Below are 22517 nucleotides of genomic sequence, written 5' to 3' on the forward strand. Positions count from 1 at the left end.
CTTTCATCATCACTCAGCCATAGCGATTTCAAACTTACTTAGATTTATTGTTCAGCATTACTTGAGTATTTTATCATTTGCATGGCTGAATGATGTCTTCCTCTTATCTGAGGGAAATGACGGAGTATTAAGATAATCCATGCGATCCGTGTGATCATCGAACCCAGAGGATTAAGGTAACTCAGTACAATCAACTTTCCACATCGACCCCAGGCCGTTTCCCTTCAGGGGTCAGAGGTGCCGTGACTACTGGACTGTCCTCTTACATCAGTCAGACGGCGGGAGTGAAGGGGGATCCAGCGGGATTCTTTATTGCTGTCGATTTTCAGTCTCTGTTTAATGATAGGCCCTACGCATCTGTCAATCATCCCCGCTTGCTATCTGGGGAATGAACCCAGCGCTATGATTGGTCGAACTCTTCTTCTTTTGCTGTTGCTTGATTTGAGGACTGCGTGTGTTTTTGCGTAGTTTAGATTAACAAATGCGTACAGGTTGGCAGGTGTTAGACAGTATTCTAGGTTATTACGTGAGGAAGTTTTTGGTCCAATCATTAGAATCTCTGTTTTTTCTGAATTAAGTAGTAGGAAATTACTAGTCATCCAGTTGTTTATATCAGCTATGCATTCTGTTAATTTTGTGAATTGGTAAGTTTCGTCAGGGCGTGAAGAAATATAGAGCTGAGTATCATCAGCATAACAGAGAAAGCTAATGCCATGCTTCCTAATGATATCTCCTAATGGTAGCATGTACAGAGTGAACAGCAGCGGTCCTAGTACTGAGCCTTGTGGTACACCATACTGAACTTGTGATCGATAAGACATCTCTTCATTTACGGCTACAAACTGATAACGGTCAGATAAGTATGATTTAAACCATGCTAATGCAATTCCACTAATGCCAACATAATTTTTAAGTCTATTTAAAATAAAATTGCTGGAAAAGAGAGAGTCAAACGTTTGTCTCTCAGTGACGCGAGTCAGCTAGCAGACGGTCGGTTTAGCCAGGCTGTCTCCTGACCTGAGCCCCAGTTTGTCATGTTTGAGCTGTAAGGCTATGAGACGATGTGCCAGATTACTAGAGAGAAGAGCAGCACCAGTAGGCAGTGGGCCAAGTCCGTCTATCTCGTTTAGTTTTTAATTTGACAGTTACCCAGCAGCTGTGTGGCTAATTTTTTTTATTTGTCTGTATGAATAATTCACAAAAAGATTACCGATTGTTTACAACGCCAATTGTTGCACATTAAAGTATAAAAATAGATTTAATTTCGCTTGCTGATCACAAACGTTGGCCGGAGTGAGATCCAATCAACGCTTGTGTTGTTACCTTGTTGAATTGATTTGGCCAATCACGTTATTCGTTGAACCGGCGTCGCGTCAGTCTGAAGCCAAATCCATGAGTCTACAACCCAACCTGGAGAGACCGGTGTGTCTCGGCAAGACAACGTCAAGGTAAGATTTGTTTTGCAATGATTATACACCCCTATATCTTAATGCTTTTCATATAAGTTGTATTTAAGACTGCAAGCTATAGTTCACCGTGAATATATGCGTTGTCGTTGATGAGAACAGTAACAACGTTAGCCACGAAAGAATGTTGGTATTGGAGCTGTAAAGCTAACGTTAGGTCTAACGGTATGTTGCTTAGGCTAATCCAAAATAATCATTCGGTACATACATACACAATGAACTAAGCAAAGAGTATTCAAATACGGGATAATTACGGGAAAAAATATTTAAACGGGAAGACAGCAGGAAATAAGTCTAACTAAGGGAGAATCATGGGGTAAACGGGAGGGTATGTCCAGGTTGGTTACAGCAAGCTACCTAGGCTACAAGTAAGCTAGACTAATTATCAGCTAAAAAGAGTGCAAACCAAAACAAAAAAATTATTTCAAATCAACTTTATAGTGGTAGTCATAGAGTTATTTAAGCCAATTATGGTTGATTGTCACGATTGATAGTGGTTGGGCTTCACCTACATAACAGAACAGGTATGGTGGAAAAATATTTTAGTTAAAGATGGCTGTTTTTGAGCTATTTAACAAAATTATTTGTGAACTGCAGTAGTCTTGTCAAGCTCGTTTAAGATGGTTAGCATCTTAATACAAATGTCAAGATGAAAAATGTGATTTAAAATTATCTAGTAATGTGCACTTTCTGTGTTTATTTATCTGAATATAATTCAGTTGTTTATCTAACACACAGACAGGACAACATCATATCTCTCCACACCCAAATGACTACAGAGGTGATCGTTGACAATCATCACATTAACAGCACCATGATGGAGCAGGTCAAGATCACGGAGTTGCTTAGTATCCACAGCACAGATGACCCATCTTGATCTATCGACACCACCAACAGAACCTGGCCAAGAAAGTCCAAAAACCTCTGCACTTCCTCCCACAGTTGAGGAAGGCTCATCTCCCAAAAATCCATCCTCTTAACTTTCTATAGGGGAATCATAGAGAGCCTCTTCCTTCCACCCCCACCCTCCAATAACCTAAGGGCAGCTGATTGACTCTTGCACAAATACACTGGTAGTTTACACTATGATGCTGCTACATTGGTTTATTTTTAAATTTGCAATGAACATTTGACCCCACTTACACACAAATTGCACTGCCTTTTGCTGCTTGTCATGTCATCCACTTACACAGTAATACTATTTTAATTAGGGATGAGTCACGATTTTCGAATATTCGATTAGCTGATTTTATTATAGAATAGGATGTGTGGGATGATTGTCTTTAAAAAATCCCCATGTTTTAGTTGTGGTTATAAGTTGCAATCCTAAATTCACATAATAATTTTATTCATTTAATAAATATATTCTTAATATTTGTTGTTTTTGTTTCTATGTTTGAGCTTATATATCTCAATATTAATAACAGTCTGGTTCATTTTGAGTCTTGAATTGTAAACTCTCAAGGGTTGGATTTCTAAATATATGTTGGTTATGTGTCAATTCAGAATGACTTCTGAGCAGCAACCTTTTTATTTTGGGTATGTCATGTATGCATCACTTGCCAAAATTGGGGCTGACTAGTAAGGGGTTAAACGTATATAAAATAACACATATATATAACGTATGTTTAAGTTTTTTAACTTATATTTAAGCGTCACACCGCTCCGCTTTATTCATATGCTCTCATTTTATTAATAAAAATAATTTAGTAGCCTATCCTTGCCTTGTTTTTGAATAAATGAATAATGAATAAACAGGGGCGGACTTTACCATTAGGCAAAGGTCGGCAATTGCCTTGGGCCCCGAGCTACCTAGGGGCCCCCAAAATGCCCTATTACCTTATGCTTAATTTATTTTATTTTATTTTTATATGTTTCTAAAACTCCATTTGCGAAAAATGGCATCAATCATTAGTGTCGCAGACAGGAGGGGGCCCCCCCGCCTCACTACATTGGACTATTCCATTATCTTACTTTTACTGCGCAACTGCGAAAGTGACAAGGCTGTGCCAAAAAACTGACGGAGAAAAAGAAGTGATTGACAGACAGAGTGTATAGAGTAGTAGACAGAGTAAAAATGAAGCGAAGCTAAGCTACCCAAGCGGTGCTGAAAAAAGGAGGAAGCGGGAGGAAAGCAAAAAGTCCGAAAAAGTGCGCGGCGCGAAAGATAAACAACACGCAGTAACAGGAGGACTGGGAAATAGAGCAATTGATCCCCAGAGCAAGACGAGTCTAAACGCGAAAATTTAACGTTTCGAAGTTACCCAAGCCGCTCAAATAAAATAAAAAAAGTGAAAAGACGCTGATAAGTATTTGGGAACGCTGCCAAAGATGACAAACTTTTTTACGGCTACTGTTGGGGATACAGATCAGGAACAACAATGTCCAACGCACAGACAAAAATCGTGAAGCAAAGAGGACACAGAGACCGACAGACAAAACTGAGCAGTTTATGAATCATGATATTTAAAAAAATCTCAGCTCTCAGATTCTGTCAATACTATTACGAAATTCAAACAATAAATACCGTTTTGCCATTTTAATGTGACATGACAGATTCCTATAGCGGCACGTGAACTGGTCTAATTCTAAAAACTACCCAATAGTAAATAAACACGAATTAACAATGTTGAAAGATACCGTATAACTTACCGAAATGTATATTCCTCATTCATAATATCGATCAATAAGTGTTTTTCAACCGCGGAAAGAGGTAAAACAGCTGGAGAACAATCGTCACATAACATTTACCCCAGGAAAGCCATTTAATTGGCTAGAAAAAAAAGAGCTATAGAGAGTATTTGGCTAAATATGTGTACTATAATTTACTTATTTTAACCTTAAATTATACCAGCTGATAGGGCTTCTTTTTTTTTTTTTTGAGAAAAAGTAACGCCTGCCTTGTAAAACGTTACCTAATATTTATCCAAATTAGTCAATATTGAATCAAATCACAAGAATTGAATCGAAATGGTGAAATTTGCCAAAAAAACTAACAAAAAAAACCTTGCTTACCAGAAATTGTACCATGTAAACATTGTAACATGTTTCTGTTAGGAGTAAAGAAGTGTATGCAGGGTTTAAAGGGGACGTTTCTTTCTCCTCTCTAACCTTAACTTCCCCGTATAGCTTTACCTGCCTATCCACCATTCAGTCAGTACATCTTTTTTTCGTTCTCTTTTAAAGATTGGATGGGGAGGGGAGGGGCCCATAGCCTACCTTCGCCTTGGGCCCCCGATTTGCTAAATCCGCCACTGTGAATAAATCAAATAGTGTAAAAAACATTTCAGAGAATTTTTTTCTCAATCTTTTCCACTGGCCAAATAGTATTTTTAATTGATTTAGATTTTTAATGGAAACAGATAGACCTTGTTGTGCATTATTTGCACGAAACCATTTTCTCAGACAATCTGCTATTATCATAAGAAATTAGTTAAAACATTAAAACACAGCATGCCAGAGGAGAAGTGTTCAAAAGCATTGCATCCACAACAAAAAATTATATTTATTGAATATAAAAATGTTGTAACTTCTCAGTAATTATTTCATGTAGTTCAAGTGTTTAACAACACCATTAATGAGAATGGCATATGTAATCTAATGTTTATATCAGAAGTAAAACATATAGTTTAAATCATTCTTTTATTTATTTAAACTGTTATTGTGAACATGCACTGTATTTATGATTAGGACTCATAATAAAGATTTACGGTTTTACTTCATCTGCCGTTAGATAAGCTATGCGTCAGTTTCACTATATGGCCCAGCTTTCTGGTCACTGACAAAAAAGATTACATGCCTCCGCTGTAGAATCTGTGTTCATTATTTACATTGGTTGTCAAGGAAACGGGAGGTTTTCTAACGTTATGATTAGTACTCCTGCTTCTTTGCCGGTTTAAAAAAGTAAGAGTTTGTAAGGACATTTTGCGTCAAATGTGCATACAACAAAGTTGGAAACAATGTCTGTAGTACTTATACGATTTTATTACATGACCTCAGCAAAAAAAAACGTACACAGCTGTGAGGTAAGTATTAAATTCGTAATTTCGAGGTCCGGCCCACCGCCTACAGGAGGGGATCTCGAACTTTGAGAGCTTCCTCTGTTTCTCTGACTGGAAATATAACTTTCGGGAGAGTGCGAGAGCTCCTCAGGTTGTATTTTTGGTGGAAAATTTGTTGAAATTATCATTCTTTCTAAATGTGATGTAAACAGTGTCCTGACTACTAATAAACAGAAAAGGACAAGGTTGAATTAAGTACGTGTATCCTCTCTATTTTGTGAAATAACGGTAAACTAAATTAGTCTGTGTGACTAATGTGCAATCCTGACACAAAGTAATTCATTATGATCCATGTATGACTTATTATTGTAAACCTGTGGTAAAACAGATGCTTAGGTTTTAAATATCAAAGTAAACAACAAAAATGGCAGCAAACAGCCACTTTTATCATGTTTTATCATGTTCGTTTTGAGATCTCGCTAGTTTCCAGTGATTTCTTTCTGATTCGTTTTCTGATAAAACTTCCATTTGTTGGTGAAATGATGTGTGTGTGTGTGACGTAGAGGCGTGTTACGGGTGTGTTTTAGTGAAGCGCTGCGGAGCTTCAGGCCCGACGGTGGAGAAACAGCAGCTTTGGGCTCGGCGCTCCTGACCCGAGGCTATTAGCCCCGCCCGCCTGTTTAAGCCCTGCTCACACTGGCCCGACAGTAGAAACACAGAGGACACGGTTCTCTCACACACACACAAAGCAAGGGTTCACAAAAATGCTGCACACTGTTGATTCAAGATGATCTGCCAAAATGCAAACATGTTACAGAAGTCGTGCTGAATCTGTGGTTCTGACGATGGGCAGATCAGCTCTAGCAGAGTTAGGCAGATACTGACAGTGAATTGGAAACTGAGAGTCCCAATAATATATAAAACTGATAAAGGAATATAACCGTGCAGTTTTTGTTCCCCAATTCAACACGTTACACGACTGAAACATCAACAACACATACAGCAGAAAAAAGAACTGAAGAAAATATAGAGATATATTGTGATTCACAGCATATTAGCAGCGGGAGATCAACAGCAAAGATCTGACCTTTGATCCCGGGCAGGTCGATACTGGCGTGCTCATGGATCCCGATACCGTTACGAATAATCCTCAGAGAGCCTTCCTTAAATGCTCCGGAGCACGTCACCAGCTGCAGGAACACACACACACACAGGCTTCATCCTAGCTGATGATACACTGCTTCACTGATGTGATAAAGCTAGTTACAGACAAACATGAACTCCTAACAAACAGTGTTAATGTCACGTAGGGCTGCAACGACGCATCAGCGTAAAAGATTACATCGATTACATTAATTAGTCGATTTGCGTGGAATGCATCGATGCGTCGCGCTGTTTATATTCCCCAATGTTGCCGGCATTTGTCAATATGTTGTTAAACACCAGTTGTACATAGTGTTTAATTCTGTTCTCACAGACTAACAGCAGCAGCACTGAACGACACGACTGACGTGATCAGTGTCAGAGAATCAGATGATCCTCTTCAGCCTCACAAAGACGGAAGACGTGAAACCTGTGTCACAGCTCCATGTTTATATGATTTATGATGGTGAGGTGTGGCGTGGTGTGGTGTGGTGTGCTCACCTGACCCTGGCCTTGCCTCTCCAGGTCCACCACACACATGTCCACTATCGGGCCCAGGTTGGTGAAGGTCTCCATCACTGCCACATACGAACCCTGGTCGTTACTGTCCACATTCAGCTGCACACACACACACACACACACCACGCTGGCCTTAGAGAACACACCATTATCACAGAACAAGAACTCATCTGCCAGATCACAGACCTTCACAAGCTGAGAATCTCCCAGTCTGGATCCCACGAACACCACACCGTTATCCAGATACGTCAGGCACTCCGCGATCGAGGTCTAGAACACACACACACACACACGTGTGCTGAAGGTGGTTCTGTCACGTGTGTATCTGCACACACAGTGTGGACCGGATCGCAGGTGATCGTACGGACCAGGCCCCACGGTTCGGCACGCATGTGATTCGCAGATTAACTGCTAAATTGAACCATCATAGAGTGAAAGTTTAGTTTGGACGTGTTTTGTCCTGCCAATTTACACATTCAAACAATTTAAACATGGAAAGAGGCGAAAATCTGGACTTTTCTGTGAGAGAGAGAAGCGCATTTCTGATAAAGCGCTCAAATACAGAACAGATTCCTATTTCGCGTTTCCTGAACACACACGTACACAACAGTGTGTCTGAATCCCTGTCTCTACAAGTATCCTCTCGGTTCTCTCGGTTCATCAGTGAACAGCTCAGACAGAATCAGGAAGTTTGTCCGTTTTTTCAGTCTTAAAGTGACGGCAGCCGAATATTCCTGTTGCTGTCTGAGTCATTAATGCTAATAAAACAACAAAATAATATACAGCTTTAACAAAGATGAAACTCTAATTTCTACAGTGAGTGGGTAATTTTACGTTTATGCTCAATTATTAATTTCTGTACCTGAATAATATTGTTAGACTTTGTAACTTTGTTATTTAGTATTCTGCTCTTATCAGTTAGGCTAGTAGTTTTAGATGTGGTATCGAAGAACTTCAAATGAGCTTTAAGTAATAAATGAAAAGCAAAGTTACAGCCTCCCCCATATATACTATACACACACACTTTTGTATTGTTGCTGATCCGAGACTCAAAAACTGTAAAGTGAAAAATAAAGTCTAAATAGAGGTCCCCATGGGTACACAAGCTTATAAATCATACAGAATGAGTTTTTTTGGAAATGTAAAAATGCAGAAAGTGTTCTGTGATGGGCAGGGTTAGGGGTAGGGTTAGTGTAAGGAGATAGAATATACAGTTTGTACAGTATAAAAACCATTAAGTCTATGGAGAGTCCCCACAAAGATAGTGAACCAGACACTATGTCACTGTGTGTGAGTGTGTCACCTCTCCAAGCAGCTCCACCCGCAGGTCTTTGAGCACCACTGCTCCGTCCAGTGTGTGTGTGTGTGTGTGTGTGTGTGTGAGTGTGTGTGTCACCTCTCCAAGCAGCTCCACCCGCAGGTCTTTCAGCACCACTGCTCCGTCCAGTGTGTGTGTGTGTGTGTGTGTGTGTGTGAGTGTGTGTGAGTGTGTCACCTCTCCAAGCAGCTCCACCCGCAGGTCTTTCAGCACCACTGCTCCGTCCATCAGCTCCTCCTTCTCCAGTAACAGCATGAACAGTCGGCCCTCCATATCGCCCAGCAGGAACCGGGATCCGTTCGGGTCCACGCGGTTATGGCACACGATGGTGCTCTGCTGTGGGTTCACACACAACACACTTTACACCACACACACACACACACACACTCATACACACCACAGCCTGAAACACACAGAGATGGTCAAACCTTGATGGTGGGAGGAGCGATGGCGAAGTATTTGTCCCCGTTGTGATACGTGATGGACTCCTGTCCGATGATTATAGCGCCGCCAAACGGCTCCGGCACTGCAACACACACACACTTTAGATGCGGATCGTTAAAGCTACAGTGTTCTAAACACACAGACACGGATAACCAAAGACTTTAAAATGTTATGACGATTCTTAAAGAAAAAATTAAACTTCTTAAGATGCCTCCTGGACCGCGGCGCTTCTGCTAGCGCTGCGCGAGTCTGAACGAACGACTGCACCTTCAAGGGTTAGTTCACCCAATTCTGTCAGTAATTACTCGCCCTCATGTTGTTCACACCCCGTAAGACTTTCATGACTAAATAAAGACATCGTTAAAATAGTCCAAATGAATAGTTGAATAAAGTCGTTATTTTTGCGCACAAAAAGTATTCTCGTCGCTTGATAAACTTAAGGTAGAGCCACTGTAGTCACTCAGACTATTTTTAACTTTGTCTTTACTAACTTTCTTCGATCCCAGAGACGCCTATGGAGGAGTGAGCCGGCGCTCAGATTTCATCACAAATATCTTCATTTGTGTTCGGAAGACGAACGAGAGTCTGACGGGGTGGAACGGCGAGAGGGAGAGTGATTAGCCACACGCTGGACTCTGCTCAGTTCTGTGATTGATGTCTCCTCTCGCATCAGGATTCGCCTTGCAAGAGGATTATATCTACAGTACAATACAAAGTGGATGTTGTCATACAGGTCATGTGACACTTACAACAGTAGTTTACGCCACTGCTGTTCAGCTAGGTCGTTTAGGCGTCACAGGCACACACACTGCCGCCTCCTGCGCGGATGCTAACCCTCGTGGTTATATCTGTGCGCAGTGCTGTTGTACTGGGTGTAAAGCACAGACAAGGAATCTGTCATCATGTATGGTTTCTCCCACACAGGTCGTAACCCTTGCGGAAAACCTGTGCCAGGTGGGCTATAGGCGCCTAGCATGTTGCTATGGCGGTTATAAGCGGGATGTTGCTGGCAGTGAATGTGTTGTGTGTAATGGCACCAGTACTTCTGCTCCGCATGCTGTTCCGGCGCGTGTTGTGTTCATTACAGCGCCGGCGTCAGTACTGCAATGTGTCTGCAGTGGCCCACGCTTCTGCAACTTGCTCATATAGCCGCTACGCTGCTGAGCTTATGGGTCTCCGTTGCATGGAGTTCTTTAGCTAGGTCAACGGCTTGCTGCCGATCTGGACCGTCGCTATCAACACGGCAGGATTTCATAGTTCCCATAGCACCAGCTCCTCTCAAGGAACCAAGATTACGCTAGGCAACCAGAGACATTTCGTCAGCACTGGAGAAGCTAATCGAGCGCTAGTTTGCTCATCTCACCTGGAATGACCATCGAAGCCTCGGCCTCCACATTCTCCTGCTTCCAGGGGCCCTTGTTGAACTCCTTCTCTCGCAGAGACACCTCGTAAGTCTTCACGTGCCGGCCCTGAGGGTCCTGGAACACACACACACACACACACACACACACACACACACATGATGAGCTGTGTCGCGGTGTGAGGAGGCAGAATCGCGACACTTCCCAGTTCCAGAGTTATCCTTCCCGTCCAGATCCAATGCTACCACATCTTTATATTACTATTAGTATTATTTGAAGTTAACATTAGAAAATAAACATTAGAAAATGATCAGTCTACACATGCGTTTTATATCTAATATGAGGGAAATACACATGTGGACGTGACACAACAAATCTTTAACTTTTAGGTGGCAAAATATGTTTTAGTAATTCTGTGAATTCCACTGCGCAAACCAAAAGTAATATACCATCCGGATGAAGAAGGGTCGGCTCTCCACAGAACATCAAATATGAATTTTATTTTACTTTACTTTACGTGTTCGCATTTATGAGGAAAAACAATGTTACGGACGTGTCAGTTCTTCGTTACGGACGTGAGCGCTCTGATAGCGGCACTAAAAGACTGCTTTAAAACGTTAGGGTTAGGTTAGGGTTAGGGTTACCAATTGCCTGGATTTAATAAATAAGAAGTAAATATAGCAGACAATATAATCAGGACACGGAGGCGCCAGTGCGTGAACTAGAGCTAGTCTCATACATGAACCGAAACTCAGCGTATAAGGTTATGCTGCTCACCTCACAGACCTGAGACATATATCTATAGAAAACTTTAAATGTCGACTTTTAAACGGAACAATTCACAACGAGAGAAAACAGACTGCTCTCTGCTTATGTCATCCGTATGTGCATGTCTCTCCGGCGCGTTCACTACTGCGAAGATCGCGAGTCAGCATCGTCAACTTCATCTTTGCAGCCGACACTGACACAGAAAACACTTGTTTATTAATAATTAAAATGTCTCCTTGCTATATTTGACATTATTCATAATCATAACTTTTGCCGGTTCTCTGCGACAGCTTTTAGGTGCTTTTATGGCAGCGCCACCCTTACGTGTTACATGAACGCATCAGCACCGCATCACCACCGCATCACCACCGCATCAGCACATGCCCCCTTTTCGGTTGTTGAAAACGAGGGGGTTCAAGTATTTGCTCAGTGTGCTCGAGCCCCGTTACGCATTACCGGGCGCATTTCACTCAAAATGTGCTACCAAAACTTCTGGAGAAAACAAAGGCTAAGGTTGAGGAAGGGTTGAGGAAGGGTTGAGGAAGGGTTGAGGAAGGGCTGAGGAAGGGCTGAGGAAAGGTTGAATCGAATTGTGGGTCAAAAATCGCGATACAAACCGAATCGTGGGTTTGGTGTATCGTTACAGCCCTAGCATGAACACACACACAGACCTGGTATATGAAGCAGACGGTGGGCGCAGGGCAGGCGTACAGGAACTGGACGTCGATGACCTGCAGTTCCTCCAGCCGGATGTTGAAGGCCTTGAGCTCTCGGTTCTCGCGGTCGAGGGGAATCACCTTAAACAGCCCGTCGTACAGACGCAAGCCGATCATGCGACACTCCGGGTCCACGATCCCGATGATCCCGGTCTCCGATGGGCGGCCGATGCGGTCCTGAGAAACACAGGTGTGTGTGAGTGTGTTTGTGTGTGTGTGTGTGTGTGTGTGTGTGTGTGCGTGTGTGTGCGTGTGCGTGTGCGTGTGTGTTTGTGTTTGTGTGTGTGTGTGTGTGTGTGTGTGTGTGTGTGTGAGAGAGAGTGAGAGTGTGTGCATGTTTGTGTGTGTGAGAGTGTGCGTGAGAGTGTGTGCGTGTGATGATCCCGGTCTCCGACGGGCGGCCGATGTGGTCCTGGGAAACACAGGTGTGTGTGAGAGAGTGTGTGTGTGTGTGTGTGTGTGTGTGAGAGAGAGTGTGTGCATGTTTGTGTGTGTGAGAGTGTGTGTGTGAGAATGTGTGTGTGAGAGAATGTGTGCGTGTGATGATCCTGGTCTCCGACGGGCGGCCGATGTGGTCCTGGGAAACACAGGTGTGTGTGTGTGTGTGTGTGTCGGGCTGAGGAAGCGTCTGCACAGATGCACAGAAACACAGGTGTGTAGGTGTGTGTGTGTGTATATATGTGTGTGGTACCTGCACGTTGCCGTGCGCGCGGGTGATGATGTCGATGCTGTCTCCGCTCTGCTTGTACTCCAGGATACAGGCGTTGTACTTCGCAGTCAGAATGAACAGAAGATCTTTGCTCTCTCCCTTCACACACACACAGATGTTAATGACTTATGCAGATCGGGCCGCAGAAACACACGTGGTCTGATACAGCACACGTAGATCAGGGTCAGTAGGGCTGTCGCGGTAATGTTGAGTGGCTCAATAGCGCGATATGCGGTATTATCGCCATTTATTTATTTATTTGTTGCTGTATAAATAAGTGTTACGATGTGGTCAGCATGCACACACACACACACAGAGCAGATGTGGTCAGCATGCACACACACACACACACACACAGCAGATGTGGTCAGCATGCACACACACACACACAGAGCAGATGTGGTCAGCATGCACACACACACACACACACACACACACACACACACACACACACAGCAGATGTGGTCAGCATGCGCACACACACACACAGCAGATGTGGTCAGCATGCACACACACACACACACACACACAGCAGATGTGGTCAGCATGCGCACACACACACACACACACACACACACACAGCAGATGTGGTCAGCATGCACTTAACAAGGCTCAGCTGATGCGTGCGTCACATGGCTAACGCTGCAGCTTCACTTATAGAGGCCAATAGCAGTGATTCAGTGCGTGACTCGCTGATCTATTCTCCCACGGCTTCGACACGGCAACCTTCTCACGAACCCAGACGCAGGTCACCGCACGCGCTCATCTCATTCACTGTCTGTTTAGGATTAAGTGCAAATCCGCATAGCCTCTGCACAAATCACCATGATAAACAGTCTTGTTATAATTATTAACTTATTTAACATTCAATACACATGCACAAAGTTCAAAACAAGAAGGGTATAGCCTTATGAAAAAAGAAAACGCGAATATCGCGGCTACTTGCATTCCTCTACGGTTAGCCTGTCAGTAGCGGTACTGCAATATTGCGGTTATTGCGACAGCCCTACGGGTTAGTTAGGGGTTAGTTAGGGGTTAGTTAGGGGTAAGTTAGGGGTAAGTTAACCTTGGGTCTGAAGAGCTCCATCACCGCGATCTTGCCGTACATGCCGACCTCCTTCACGGGCCGCAGACCCTCCGCCGTCACCACATAGATCTCCAGACGCGTGTTCTTGGCGATCAGCAGGTTCAGGTCCTCCGCTGACGTGAAGTGCCCTGCAGTCACAACAACATCAACATAAGTCAACATCTCACCAGCCTCAACCAACACACACACACACACCACTGGAGCTAATGATCATTACTGTATCAATTAGACGATTAGTGTAAAACAAGTTAAGTGTAAAACACACTGGCCCTCATTTATCAAAAGTGCGTACACCAAATTTCCAGCGTACACCTGGCGTACACCCAAAACCACGGTGACTTTGAGATTTATCAATATGGACGTTGGCGTACGGCACGCTCAAATCCTACGCCAGCTCAGGAGGTGGTGTACGCACGTTTTGAGTGCGGGAATGCGCAGAAAAACAATTCCTAACACCACAAAACGCACTGACAAACTAAAAGATATGATATATTATGACCCACTGTAAAAAAACAACAACATAGTAATTATAAACTTCAGTGTTTATTTTTGTGCAACATGGACTTCAATGTTTAATTTGTGTGACTTTACCAAAGCATTTGAATTGTAGGCATATGTATTCCTTAAGTTGCGAGCCTGTGCGCCTTACCTGACATTTCAAGCCTTGTTTATAGGCTACTTTCGCCTGGCTCAGCAGCGCGAGTCTCCGCAGACTGCACGCGCACCTCCCCAAACGGACGAGGCGTTTATACTCGACGCGCTCGCCGTTGTACTATTCTTTGAAACGATGGTTAGGCCCGGGTTAGGCCCGGCAGGTGTGCACGGACTGGGTTTAGTAATGAAAGGCTTTCAATGACCAAAAAAATTATTCGGACTGACAAAATAATAAAAATGACATTCTTCTTTTAAATAATAATAATAATAATAATACAAATAATAATAATAACGACATTCTTCTTCTAAATAACAATAAGCTTCATTAATAATAAAAATCTAGAAATCAATTTTGTTTCTTTCCACTTCCCTGGTTTCGCTTTCTCTTTCTCAAAGAAGTTTCTCTTCTTTGCCGTCTTCCGTGTGTCCATGGCGTAAAATGAGGGCGTGGGGGGGGCGGAGACTTGAATATATAGGGGCGTGTTATTCTAATGACGATCGATTTCAGCCGCGGCATTTATCAAGGGCAGGTATTGCGTACACCTGGATTTCAAAGGTACGCACAGCTTCATAAATCAGGCGATTAGAGGAGTGTAAGCATAATTTTACGCCAATATAAACGCCCGTTTCTACGCAAGATTGATAAATGAGGGCCACTGAATCTGGAGTGACGATTATAGTGTTTCTGTCTGTATGTGTCTGTATGATTGTCTGTCTGTCTGTATGATTGTCTGTCTGTCTGTATGATTGTCTGTCTGTATGATTGTCTGTCTGTCTGTATGATTGTCTGTCTGTCTGTATGATTGTCTGTCTGTCTGTATGATTGTCTGTCTGTCTGTATGATTGTCTGTCTGTATGATTTTCTGTCTGTATGATTGTCTGACTCTGTCTGTATGATTGTCTGTCTGTATGATTGTCTGTCTGTATGATTGTCTGTCTGTATGATTGTCTGTCTGTCTGATTGTCTGTCTGTATGATTGTCTGTCTGTCTGATTTTCTGTCTGTATGATTGTCTGACTCTGTCTGTATGATTGTCTGTCTGTCTGTCTGATTGTCTGTCTGTATGATTGTCTGTCTGTATGATTGTCTGTCTGTCTGATTTTCTGTCTGTATGATTGTCTGACTCTGTCTGTATGATTGTCTGTCTGTCTGTCTGTCTGTCTGATTGTCTGTCTGTATGATTGTCTGTCTGTCTGATTGTCTGTCTGTATGATTGTCTGACTCTGTCTGTATGATTGTCTGTCTGTCTGTCTGATTGTCTGTCTGTCTGTCTGTCTGTCTGTCTGATTTTCTGTCTGTATGATTGTCTGTCTGTCTGATTTTCTGTCTGTATGATTGTCTGACTCTGTCTGTATGATTGTCTGTCTGTCTGTCTGATTGTCTGTCTGTCTGTCTGTCTGTCTGTCTGTCTGTCTGTCTGTATGATTGTCTGTCTGTATGATTGTCTGTCTGTCTGTCTGATTTTCTGTCTGTATGATTGTCTGTCTGTCTGATTTTCTGTCTGTATGATTGTCTGACTCAGTCTGTCTGTCTGATTGTCTGTCTGTATGATTGTCTGTCTGTCTGTCTGATTGTCTGTCTGTCTGATTGTCTGTCTGTATGATTGTCTGACTCTGTCTGTCTGATTGTCTGTCTGTCTGATTGTCTGTCTGTATGATTGTCTGACTCTGTCTGTATGATTGTCTGTCTGTCTGTCTGTCTGTCTGTCTGATTGTCTGTCTATATGATTGTCTGTCTGTCTGTATGATTGTCTGTCTGTATGATTGTCTGTCTGTATGATTGTCTGACTCTGTCTGTATGATTGTCTGTCTGTCTGTCTGATTGTCTGTCTGTCTGTCTGTCTGTCTGTCTGATTGTCTGTCTGTATGATTGTCTGACTCTGTCTGTATGATTGTCTGTCTGTCTGTCTGATTTTCTGTCTGTATGATTGTCTGTCTGTCTGTCTGATTTTCTGTCTGTATGATTGTCTGTCTGTCTGATTTTCTGTCTGTATGATTGTCTGTCTGTATGATTGTCTGTCTGTCTGATTGTCTGTCTGTCTGATTTTCTGTCTGTATGATTGTCTGTCTGTCTGTCTGATTTTCTGTCTGTATGATTGTCTGTCTGTCTGATTTTCTGTCTGTATGATTGTCTGTCTGTCTGTCTGATTTTCTGTCTGTATGATTGTCTGTCTGTCTGATTTTCTGTCTGTATGATTGTCTGTCTGTCTGATTGTCTGTCTGTCTGATTGTCTGTCTGTCTGTCTGATTTTCTGTCTGTATGATTGTCTGTCTGTATGATTGTCTGTCTGTCTGATTGTCTGTCTGTCTGTCTGATTTTCTGTCTGTATGATTGTCTGTCTGTATGATTGTCTGTCTGTCTGATTGTCTGTCTGTCTGTCTGATTTTCTGTCTGTATGATTGTCTGTCTGTCTGATTTTCTGTCTGTATGATTGTCTGTCTGTATGATTGTCTGTCTGTCTGATTTTCTGTCTGTATGATTGTCTGTCTGTATGATTTTCTGTCTGTATGATTGTCTGTCTGTCTGATTTTCTGTCTGTCTGATTGTCTGTCTGTCTGATTGTCTGTCTGTCTGATTTTCTGTCTGTATGATTGTCTGTCTGTATGATTGTCTGTCTGTATGATTGTCTGTCTGTCTGATTGTGTCTGTCTGATTTTCTGTCTGTATGATTGTCTGTCTGTCTGATTGTCTGTCTGTCTGATTTTCTGTCTGTATGATTGTCTGTCTGTATGATTGTCTGTCTGTCTGATTGTCTGTCTGTCTGATTGTCTGTCTGTCTGATTTTCTGTCTGTATGATTGTCTGTCTGTCTGATTTTCTGTCTGTCTGTTTGTCTGTCTGTATGATTGTCTGTCTGTATGATTGTCTGTCTGTCTGATTGTCTGTCTGTCTGATTTTCTGTCTGTATGATTGTCTGTCTGTCTGATTGTCTGTCTGTATGATTGTCTGTCTGTCTGATTGTCTGTCTGTCTGATTTTCTGTCTGTGTGATTGTCTGTCTGTATGATTTTCTGTCTGTATGATTGTCTGTCTGTCTGATTGTCTGTCTGTCTGTCTGTATGATTGTCTGACTCTGTCTGTATGATTGTCTGTCTGTCTGTCTGATTGTCTGTCTGTCTGTCTGATTGTCTGTCTATATGATTGTCTGTCTGTATGATTGTCTGTCTGTCTGTCTGTATGATTGTCTGACTCTGTCTGTCTGTCTGTCTGTCTGATTGTCTGTCTATATGATTGTCTGTCTGTCTGTCTGATTTTCTGTCTGTATGATTGTCTGTCTGTCTGATTTTCTGTCTGTATGATTGTCTGTCTGTATGATTGTCTGTCTGTCTGTCTGTATGATTGTCTGACTCTGTCTGTATGATTGTCTGTCTGTCTGTCTGATTGTCTGTCTGTCTGTCTGATTGTCTGTCTGTATGATTGTCTGTCTGTCTGATTGTCTGTCTGTCTGATTGTCTGTCTGTATGATTGTCTGACTCTGTCTGTATGATTGTCTGTCTGTCTGTCTGTCTGATTGTCTGTCTGTCTGATTGTGTGTCTGTCTGATTTTCTGTCTGTATGATTGTCTGTCTGTCTGTCTGTCTGATTGTCTGTCTGTCTGATTGTCTGTCTGTATGATTGTCTGACTCTGTCTGTATGATTGTCTGTCTGTCTGATTGTCTGTCTGTATGATTGTCTGTCTGTCTGTCTGTATGATTGTCTGTCTGTATGATTGTCTGTCTGTATGATTGTCTGTCTGTCTGTCTGATTGTCTGTCTGTATGATTGTCTGTCTGTCTGTCTGTCTGTCTGTCTGATTGTCTGTCTGTGTGATTGTCTGTATGATTGTCTGTCTGTCTGATTGTCTGTCTGTGTGATTGTCTGTCTGTCTGATTGTCTGTATGATTGTCTGTCTGTCTGATTGTCTGTCTGTGTGATTGTCTGTCTGTCTGATTGTCTGTATGATTGTCTGTCTGTATGATTGTCTGTCTGTCTGTCTGTCTGTCTGTCTGATTGTCTGTATGATTGTCTGTCTGTCTGATTGTCTGTCTGTGTGATTGTCTGTCTGTCTGATTGTCTGTATGATTGTCTGTCTGTCTGTCTGTCTGTCTGTCTGTCTGTCTGTCTGATTGTCTGTCTGTGTGATTGTCTGTCTGTGTGATTGTCTGTATGATTGTCTGTCTGTCTGATTGTCTGTCTGTGTGATTGTCTGTCTGTCTGATTGTCTGTATGATTGTCTGTCTGTCTGATTGTCTGTCTGTGTGATTGTCTGTCTGTCTGATTGTCTGTATGATTGTCTGTCTGTATGATTGTCTGTCTGTCTGTCTGTCTGATTGTCTGTATGATTGTCTGTCTGTCTGATTGTCTGTCTGTGTGATTGTCTGTCTGTCTGATTGTCTGTATGATTGTCTGTCTGTCTGTCTGTCTGTCTGATTGTCTGTCTGTCTGTTTGTCTGTCTGTCTGACCCCGCTGGGCATCTTTTGGTCTGTCTGTGTCTGTCTGTCTAATGCCGGCACTTCCAGGGCTGTTCTGTGACTGTGCCTGACAAAAAATGTGAGAGTGAAATACAACTATTTATTATGTTTGATAAACGACGAGGACAACGGTGTTAGGGTTAGGGTTAGGTTAGGGCAACGGTGTTTGTTTATAAACTGCAGCTCGGAAAAGATACCCGTCGCGCGTTCATATGCGCGCGCAAGAAATAAAATGCACGCTTTCCAGCAACACATCTGTGGACACCAGTACACCAGTACAGCAGTACAGCAGTACACCAGTACAACAGTACACCACACCAGTACAGTACACCACACCACACCAGTACAGTAGTACACCAGTACAGTAGTACACCAGTACAATACACCAGTACAGTAGTACACCAGTACAATACACCAGTACAGTAGTACACCAGTACATTACACCAGTACAGTACTACAGTACAATATACCAGTACACCAGTACAGTACTACAGTACAATATACCAGTACACTACACCAGTACAGCAGTACACCAGTACAGCACTACAGTACAATATACCAGTACAGTACACCAGTACAATATACCAGTACAGTACACCACAATACACCAGTACAGCACAATATACCAGTACAGTACACCAGTACAGTACACCAGTACAATACACCAGTACAGTAGTACACCAGTACAGTAGTACACCAGTACAATATACCAGTAAAGCAGTACAATATACCAGTACACCACACCAGTACAGCAGTACACCAGTACAATACACCAGTACAGTACACTACACCAGTACAATATACCAGTACACCACACCATTACAATATACCAGTACACCACACCAGTACAGCAGTACACCAGTACAGTACACTACACCAGTACACCAGTACAATATACCAGTACAGCAGTACACCAGTACAATATACCAGTACACCACACCAGTACAGCAGTACACCAGTACAGTACACTACACCAGTACAGCAGTACACCAGTACAATATACCAGTACACCACACCAGTACACTACACCAGTACAGCAGTACAGCAGTACACCAGTACAATATACCAGTACAGCAGTACACCAGTACACCACACCAGTACAATATACCAGTACAGCAGTACACCAGTACAATATACCAGTACAGCAGTACAGTATGGGCATGATGGCACTCCTCCTTATAGACGCACATACTTTTACAACAAGACAATGATTATCAGTTTAGTTACAACTCTGCACTAAAGCAAGACGGACAGCAGTGTGTTGGGTAACTAACTAACCCTAACAGCAGTGTGTTGGGTAACTAACTAACCCTAACAGCAGTGTGTTGGGTAACTAACTAACCCTAACAGCAGTGTGTTGGGTAACTAACTAACCCTAACAGCAGTGTGTTGGGTAACTAACTAACCCTAACAGCAGTGTGTTGGGTAACTAACTGGGTAACTAACTAACCCTAACAGCAGTGTGTTGGGTAACTAACTAACCCTAACAGCAGTGTGTTGGGTAACTAACTAACCCTTACAGCAGTGTGTTGGGTAACTAACTAACCCTAACAGCAGTGTGTTGGGTAACTAACTGGGTAACTAACTAACCCTAACAGCAGTGTGTTGGGTAACTAACTAACCCTAACAGCAGTATGTTGGGTAACTAACTGGGTAACTAACTAACCCTAACAGCAGTATGTTGGGTAACTAACTGGGTAACTAACTAACCCTAACAGCAGTATGTTGGGTAACTAACTGGGTAACTAACTAACCCTAACAGCAGTGTGTTGGGTAACTAACTAACCCTAACAGCAGTGTGTTGGGTAACTAACTGGGTAACTAACTAACCCTAACAGCAGTGTGTTGGGTAACTAACTGGGTAACTAACTAACCCTAACAGCAGTATGTTGGGTAACTAACTGACCCTAACAGCAGTGTGTTGGGTAACTAACTAACCCTAACAGCAGTGTGTTGGGTAACTAACTAACCCTAACAGCAGTGTGTTGGGTAACTAACTAACCCTAACAGCAGTGTGTTGGTAACTAACTGGGTAACTAACTAACCCTAACAGCAGTGTACTGGGTAACTAACTAACCCTAACAGCAGTGTGTTGGGTAACTAACTAACCCTAACAGCAGTGTGTTGGGTAACTAACTGAACCTAACAGCAGTGTGTTGGGTAACTAACTAACTAACCCTAACAGCAGTATGTTGGGTAACTAACTGACCCTAACAGCAGTGTGTTGGGTAACTAACTAACCCTAACAGCAGTGTGTTGGGTAACTAACTAACCCTAACAGCAGTGTGTTGGGTAACTAACTAACCCTAACAGCAGTGTGTTGGTAACTAACTGGGTAACTAACTAACCCTAACAGCAGTGTGCTGGGTAACTAACTAACCCTAACAGCAGTGTGTTGGGTAACTAACTAACCCTAACAGCAGTGTGTTGGGTAACTAACTAATCCTAACATGGACTGTTGATTTATAGGCTATATTGCATTTACAATGTTGATTGGCTGCACGTACGGGTCAATATGGAGGCGCATCCCTCAGTAAATAATAACCATCAAGTATTGCTTTTATCATTTAAAACCGTGACATGCTGTGGGAAGACATGTTAGCTTTATTTCATTCACAGGATGTATTTTGATATCAATAATTAAATTAGTTTAAAAAGTGAATTCTTGATATTAAGAATGTACTTTTTCTAGTAACAATGTCTATCTCTGATATCAGGAACTAAGTTACATCTCCATTAGTACTAGTTAAAGGAGGGAGTATTGTAGTGGGAGCACTGGGAGTCAGGTGTGACTGTGGCAATTAGGGTTGGGCAACGATTAATTGCGATTAATCGCATCCGAAATAAAAGTTTGTGTTTACATAATATATGTGTGTGTACTGTGTATAATTATTTTGTTTATATAAATACACACATATGTATGTGTATATTTAAGAAAAATTTGCATGTATATACTGTAGATATATTTATACATAATTTATATTATATATGAATATTTTATATATAAATACCAATTTTTTCTTAAATATACACATACATACAGTATGTGTGTATTTATATAGACTAAATAATTATACACAGTACACATACATATATTATGTAAACACAAACTTTTATTATGGATGCGATTAATCACGATTAATCGTTGCCCAACCCTAGTGGCAATGGGTTAGGGTTTCATGGCTCTCGGGTCAGGTGTGGGTCAGGACTCAGGATGGGTTAGGGTTAGGGTTAGTTAGGGTTAGGGTTGGCAGGATCGGCTCTGGTAAAGATGATCGCGTCAGTCTGACAGTGACACGCGCAGCAGAAATTAAAGTTTTTCATATTTACTGATCTACAGACGACAACGGGTGCATCTCAATAATAAGCATTCTGTAAGAGTGAAGTCGTTCTGAACAGTGGCAGATCTGAACAAACTAAACGGTTCGTTGATCAGTGTGTATGTTCTGAGGCCTGGTGCACGCGCACTGGCGCGCGGGAGATAAACACACACTCACCCGTGACGCACGCGTTCACTGCCGTGGGTTTCTGCGCGGTGACCACGTAGTTGTAGGACATGGCGCTCACTTTAAACACACGACCAGCCAGAAATGAAGAGAAACGGTGTTTATAGCGAGATATGTCGCATGAATCCGCTGAAGAGCTCAGATTAGCAGAGAAGCTCAGTGTCGTCAGTGAAGTCTGTGCGAGAGCGACCCCTGCGGCCCGGAGGAAACACTGCAGTGAGTCTGTGCGAGAGCGCCTCCTGCGGCCCGGAGGAAACACTGCAGTGAGTCTGTGCGAGAGCGCCTCCTGCGGCCCGGAGGAAACACTGCAGTGAGTCTGTGCGAGAGCGCCTCCTGCGGCCCGGAGGAAACACTGCAGCGCCACAGCACAGAAAAG

At 42.6% G+C, this 22517-nt stretch overlaps 1 protein-coding gene across 1 annotated transcript in view; it reads right to left on the reverse strand.

The window, feature by feature from the left end:
- Positions 1 to 22329, reverse strand: part of ddb1 (damage-specific DNA binding protein 1) — a 50578-nt gene extending 28249 nt beyond the window's left edge. Inside the window, exons 1-10 of the mRNA XM_084409123.1 lie at positions 22133 to 22329; positions 13512 to 13660; positions 12428 to 12544; positions 11692 to 11913; positions 10255 to 10369; positions 8876 to 8973; positions 8625 to 8783; positions 7316 to 7399; positions 7112 to 7228; positions 6555 to 6657 (exon numbers count right to left, since the gene is read on the reverse strand). Of these exons, the coding sequence (XP_084265249.1) occupies positions 6555 to 6657; positions 7112 to 7228; positions 7316 to 7399; positions 8625 to 8783; positions 8876 to 8973; positions 10255 to 10369; positions 11692 to 11913; positions 12428 to 12544; positions 13512 to 13660; positions 22133 to 22193 (1225 nt within the window). The 5' untranslated portion in view covers positions 22194 to 22329. The remainder of the gene's footprint in view (positions 1 to 6554; positions 6658 to 7111; positions 7229 to 7315; positions 7400 to 8624; positions 8784 to 8875; positions 8974 to 10254; positions 10370 to 11691; positions 11914 to 12427; positions 12545 to 13511; positions 13661 to 22132) is intronic.
- Positions 22330 to 22517: the final 188 nt, after the last annotated feature.

Source organism: Rutilus rutilus, assembly GCF_951802725.1.
Source record: "Rutilus rutilus genome assembly, chromosome: 5".
Classification (NCBI taxonomy): domain Eukaryota; kingdom Metazoa; phylum Chordata; class Actinopteri; order Cypriniformes; family Leuciscidae; genus Rutilus; species Rutilus rutilus.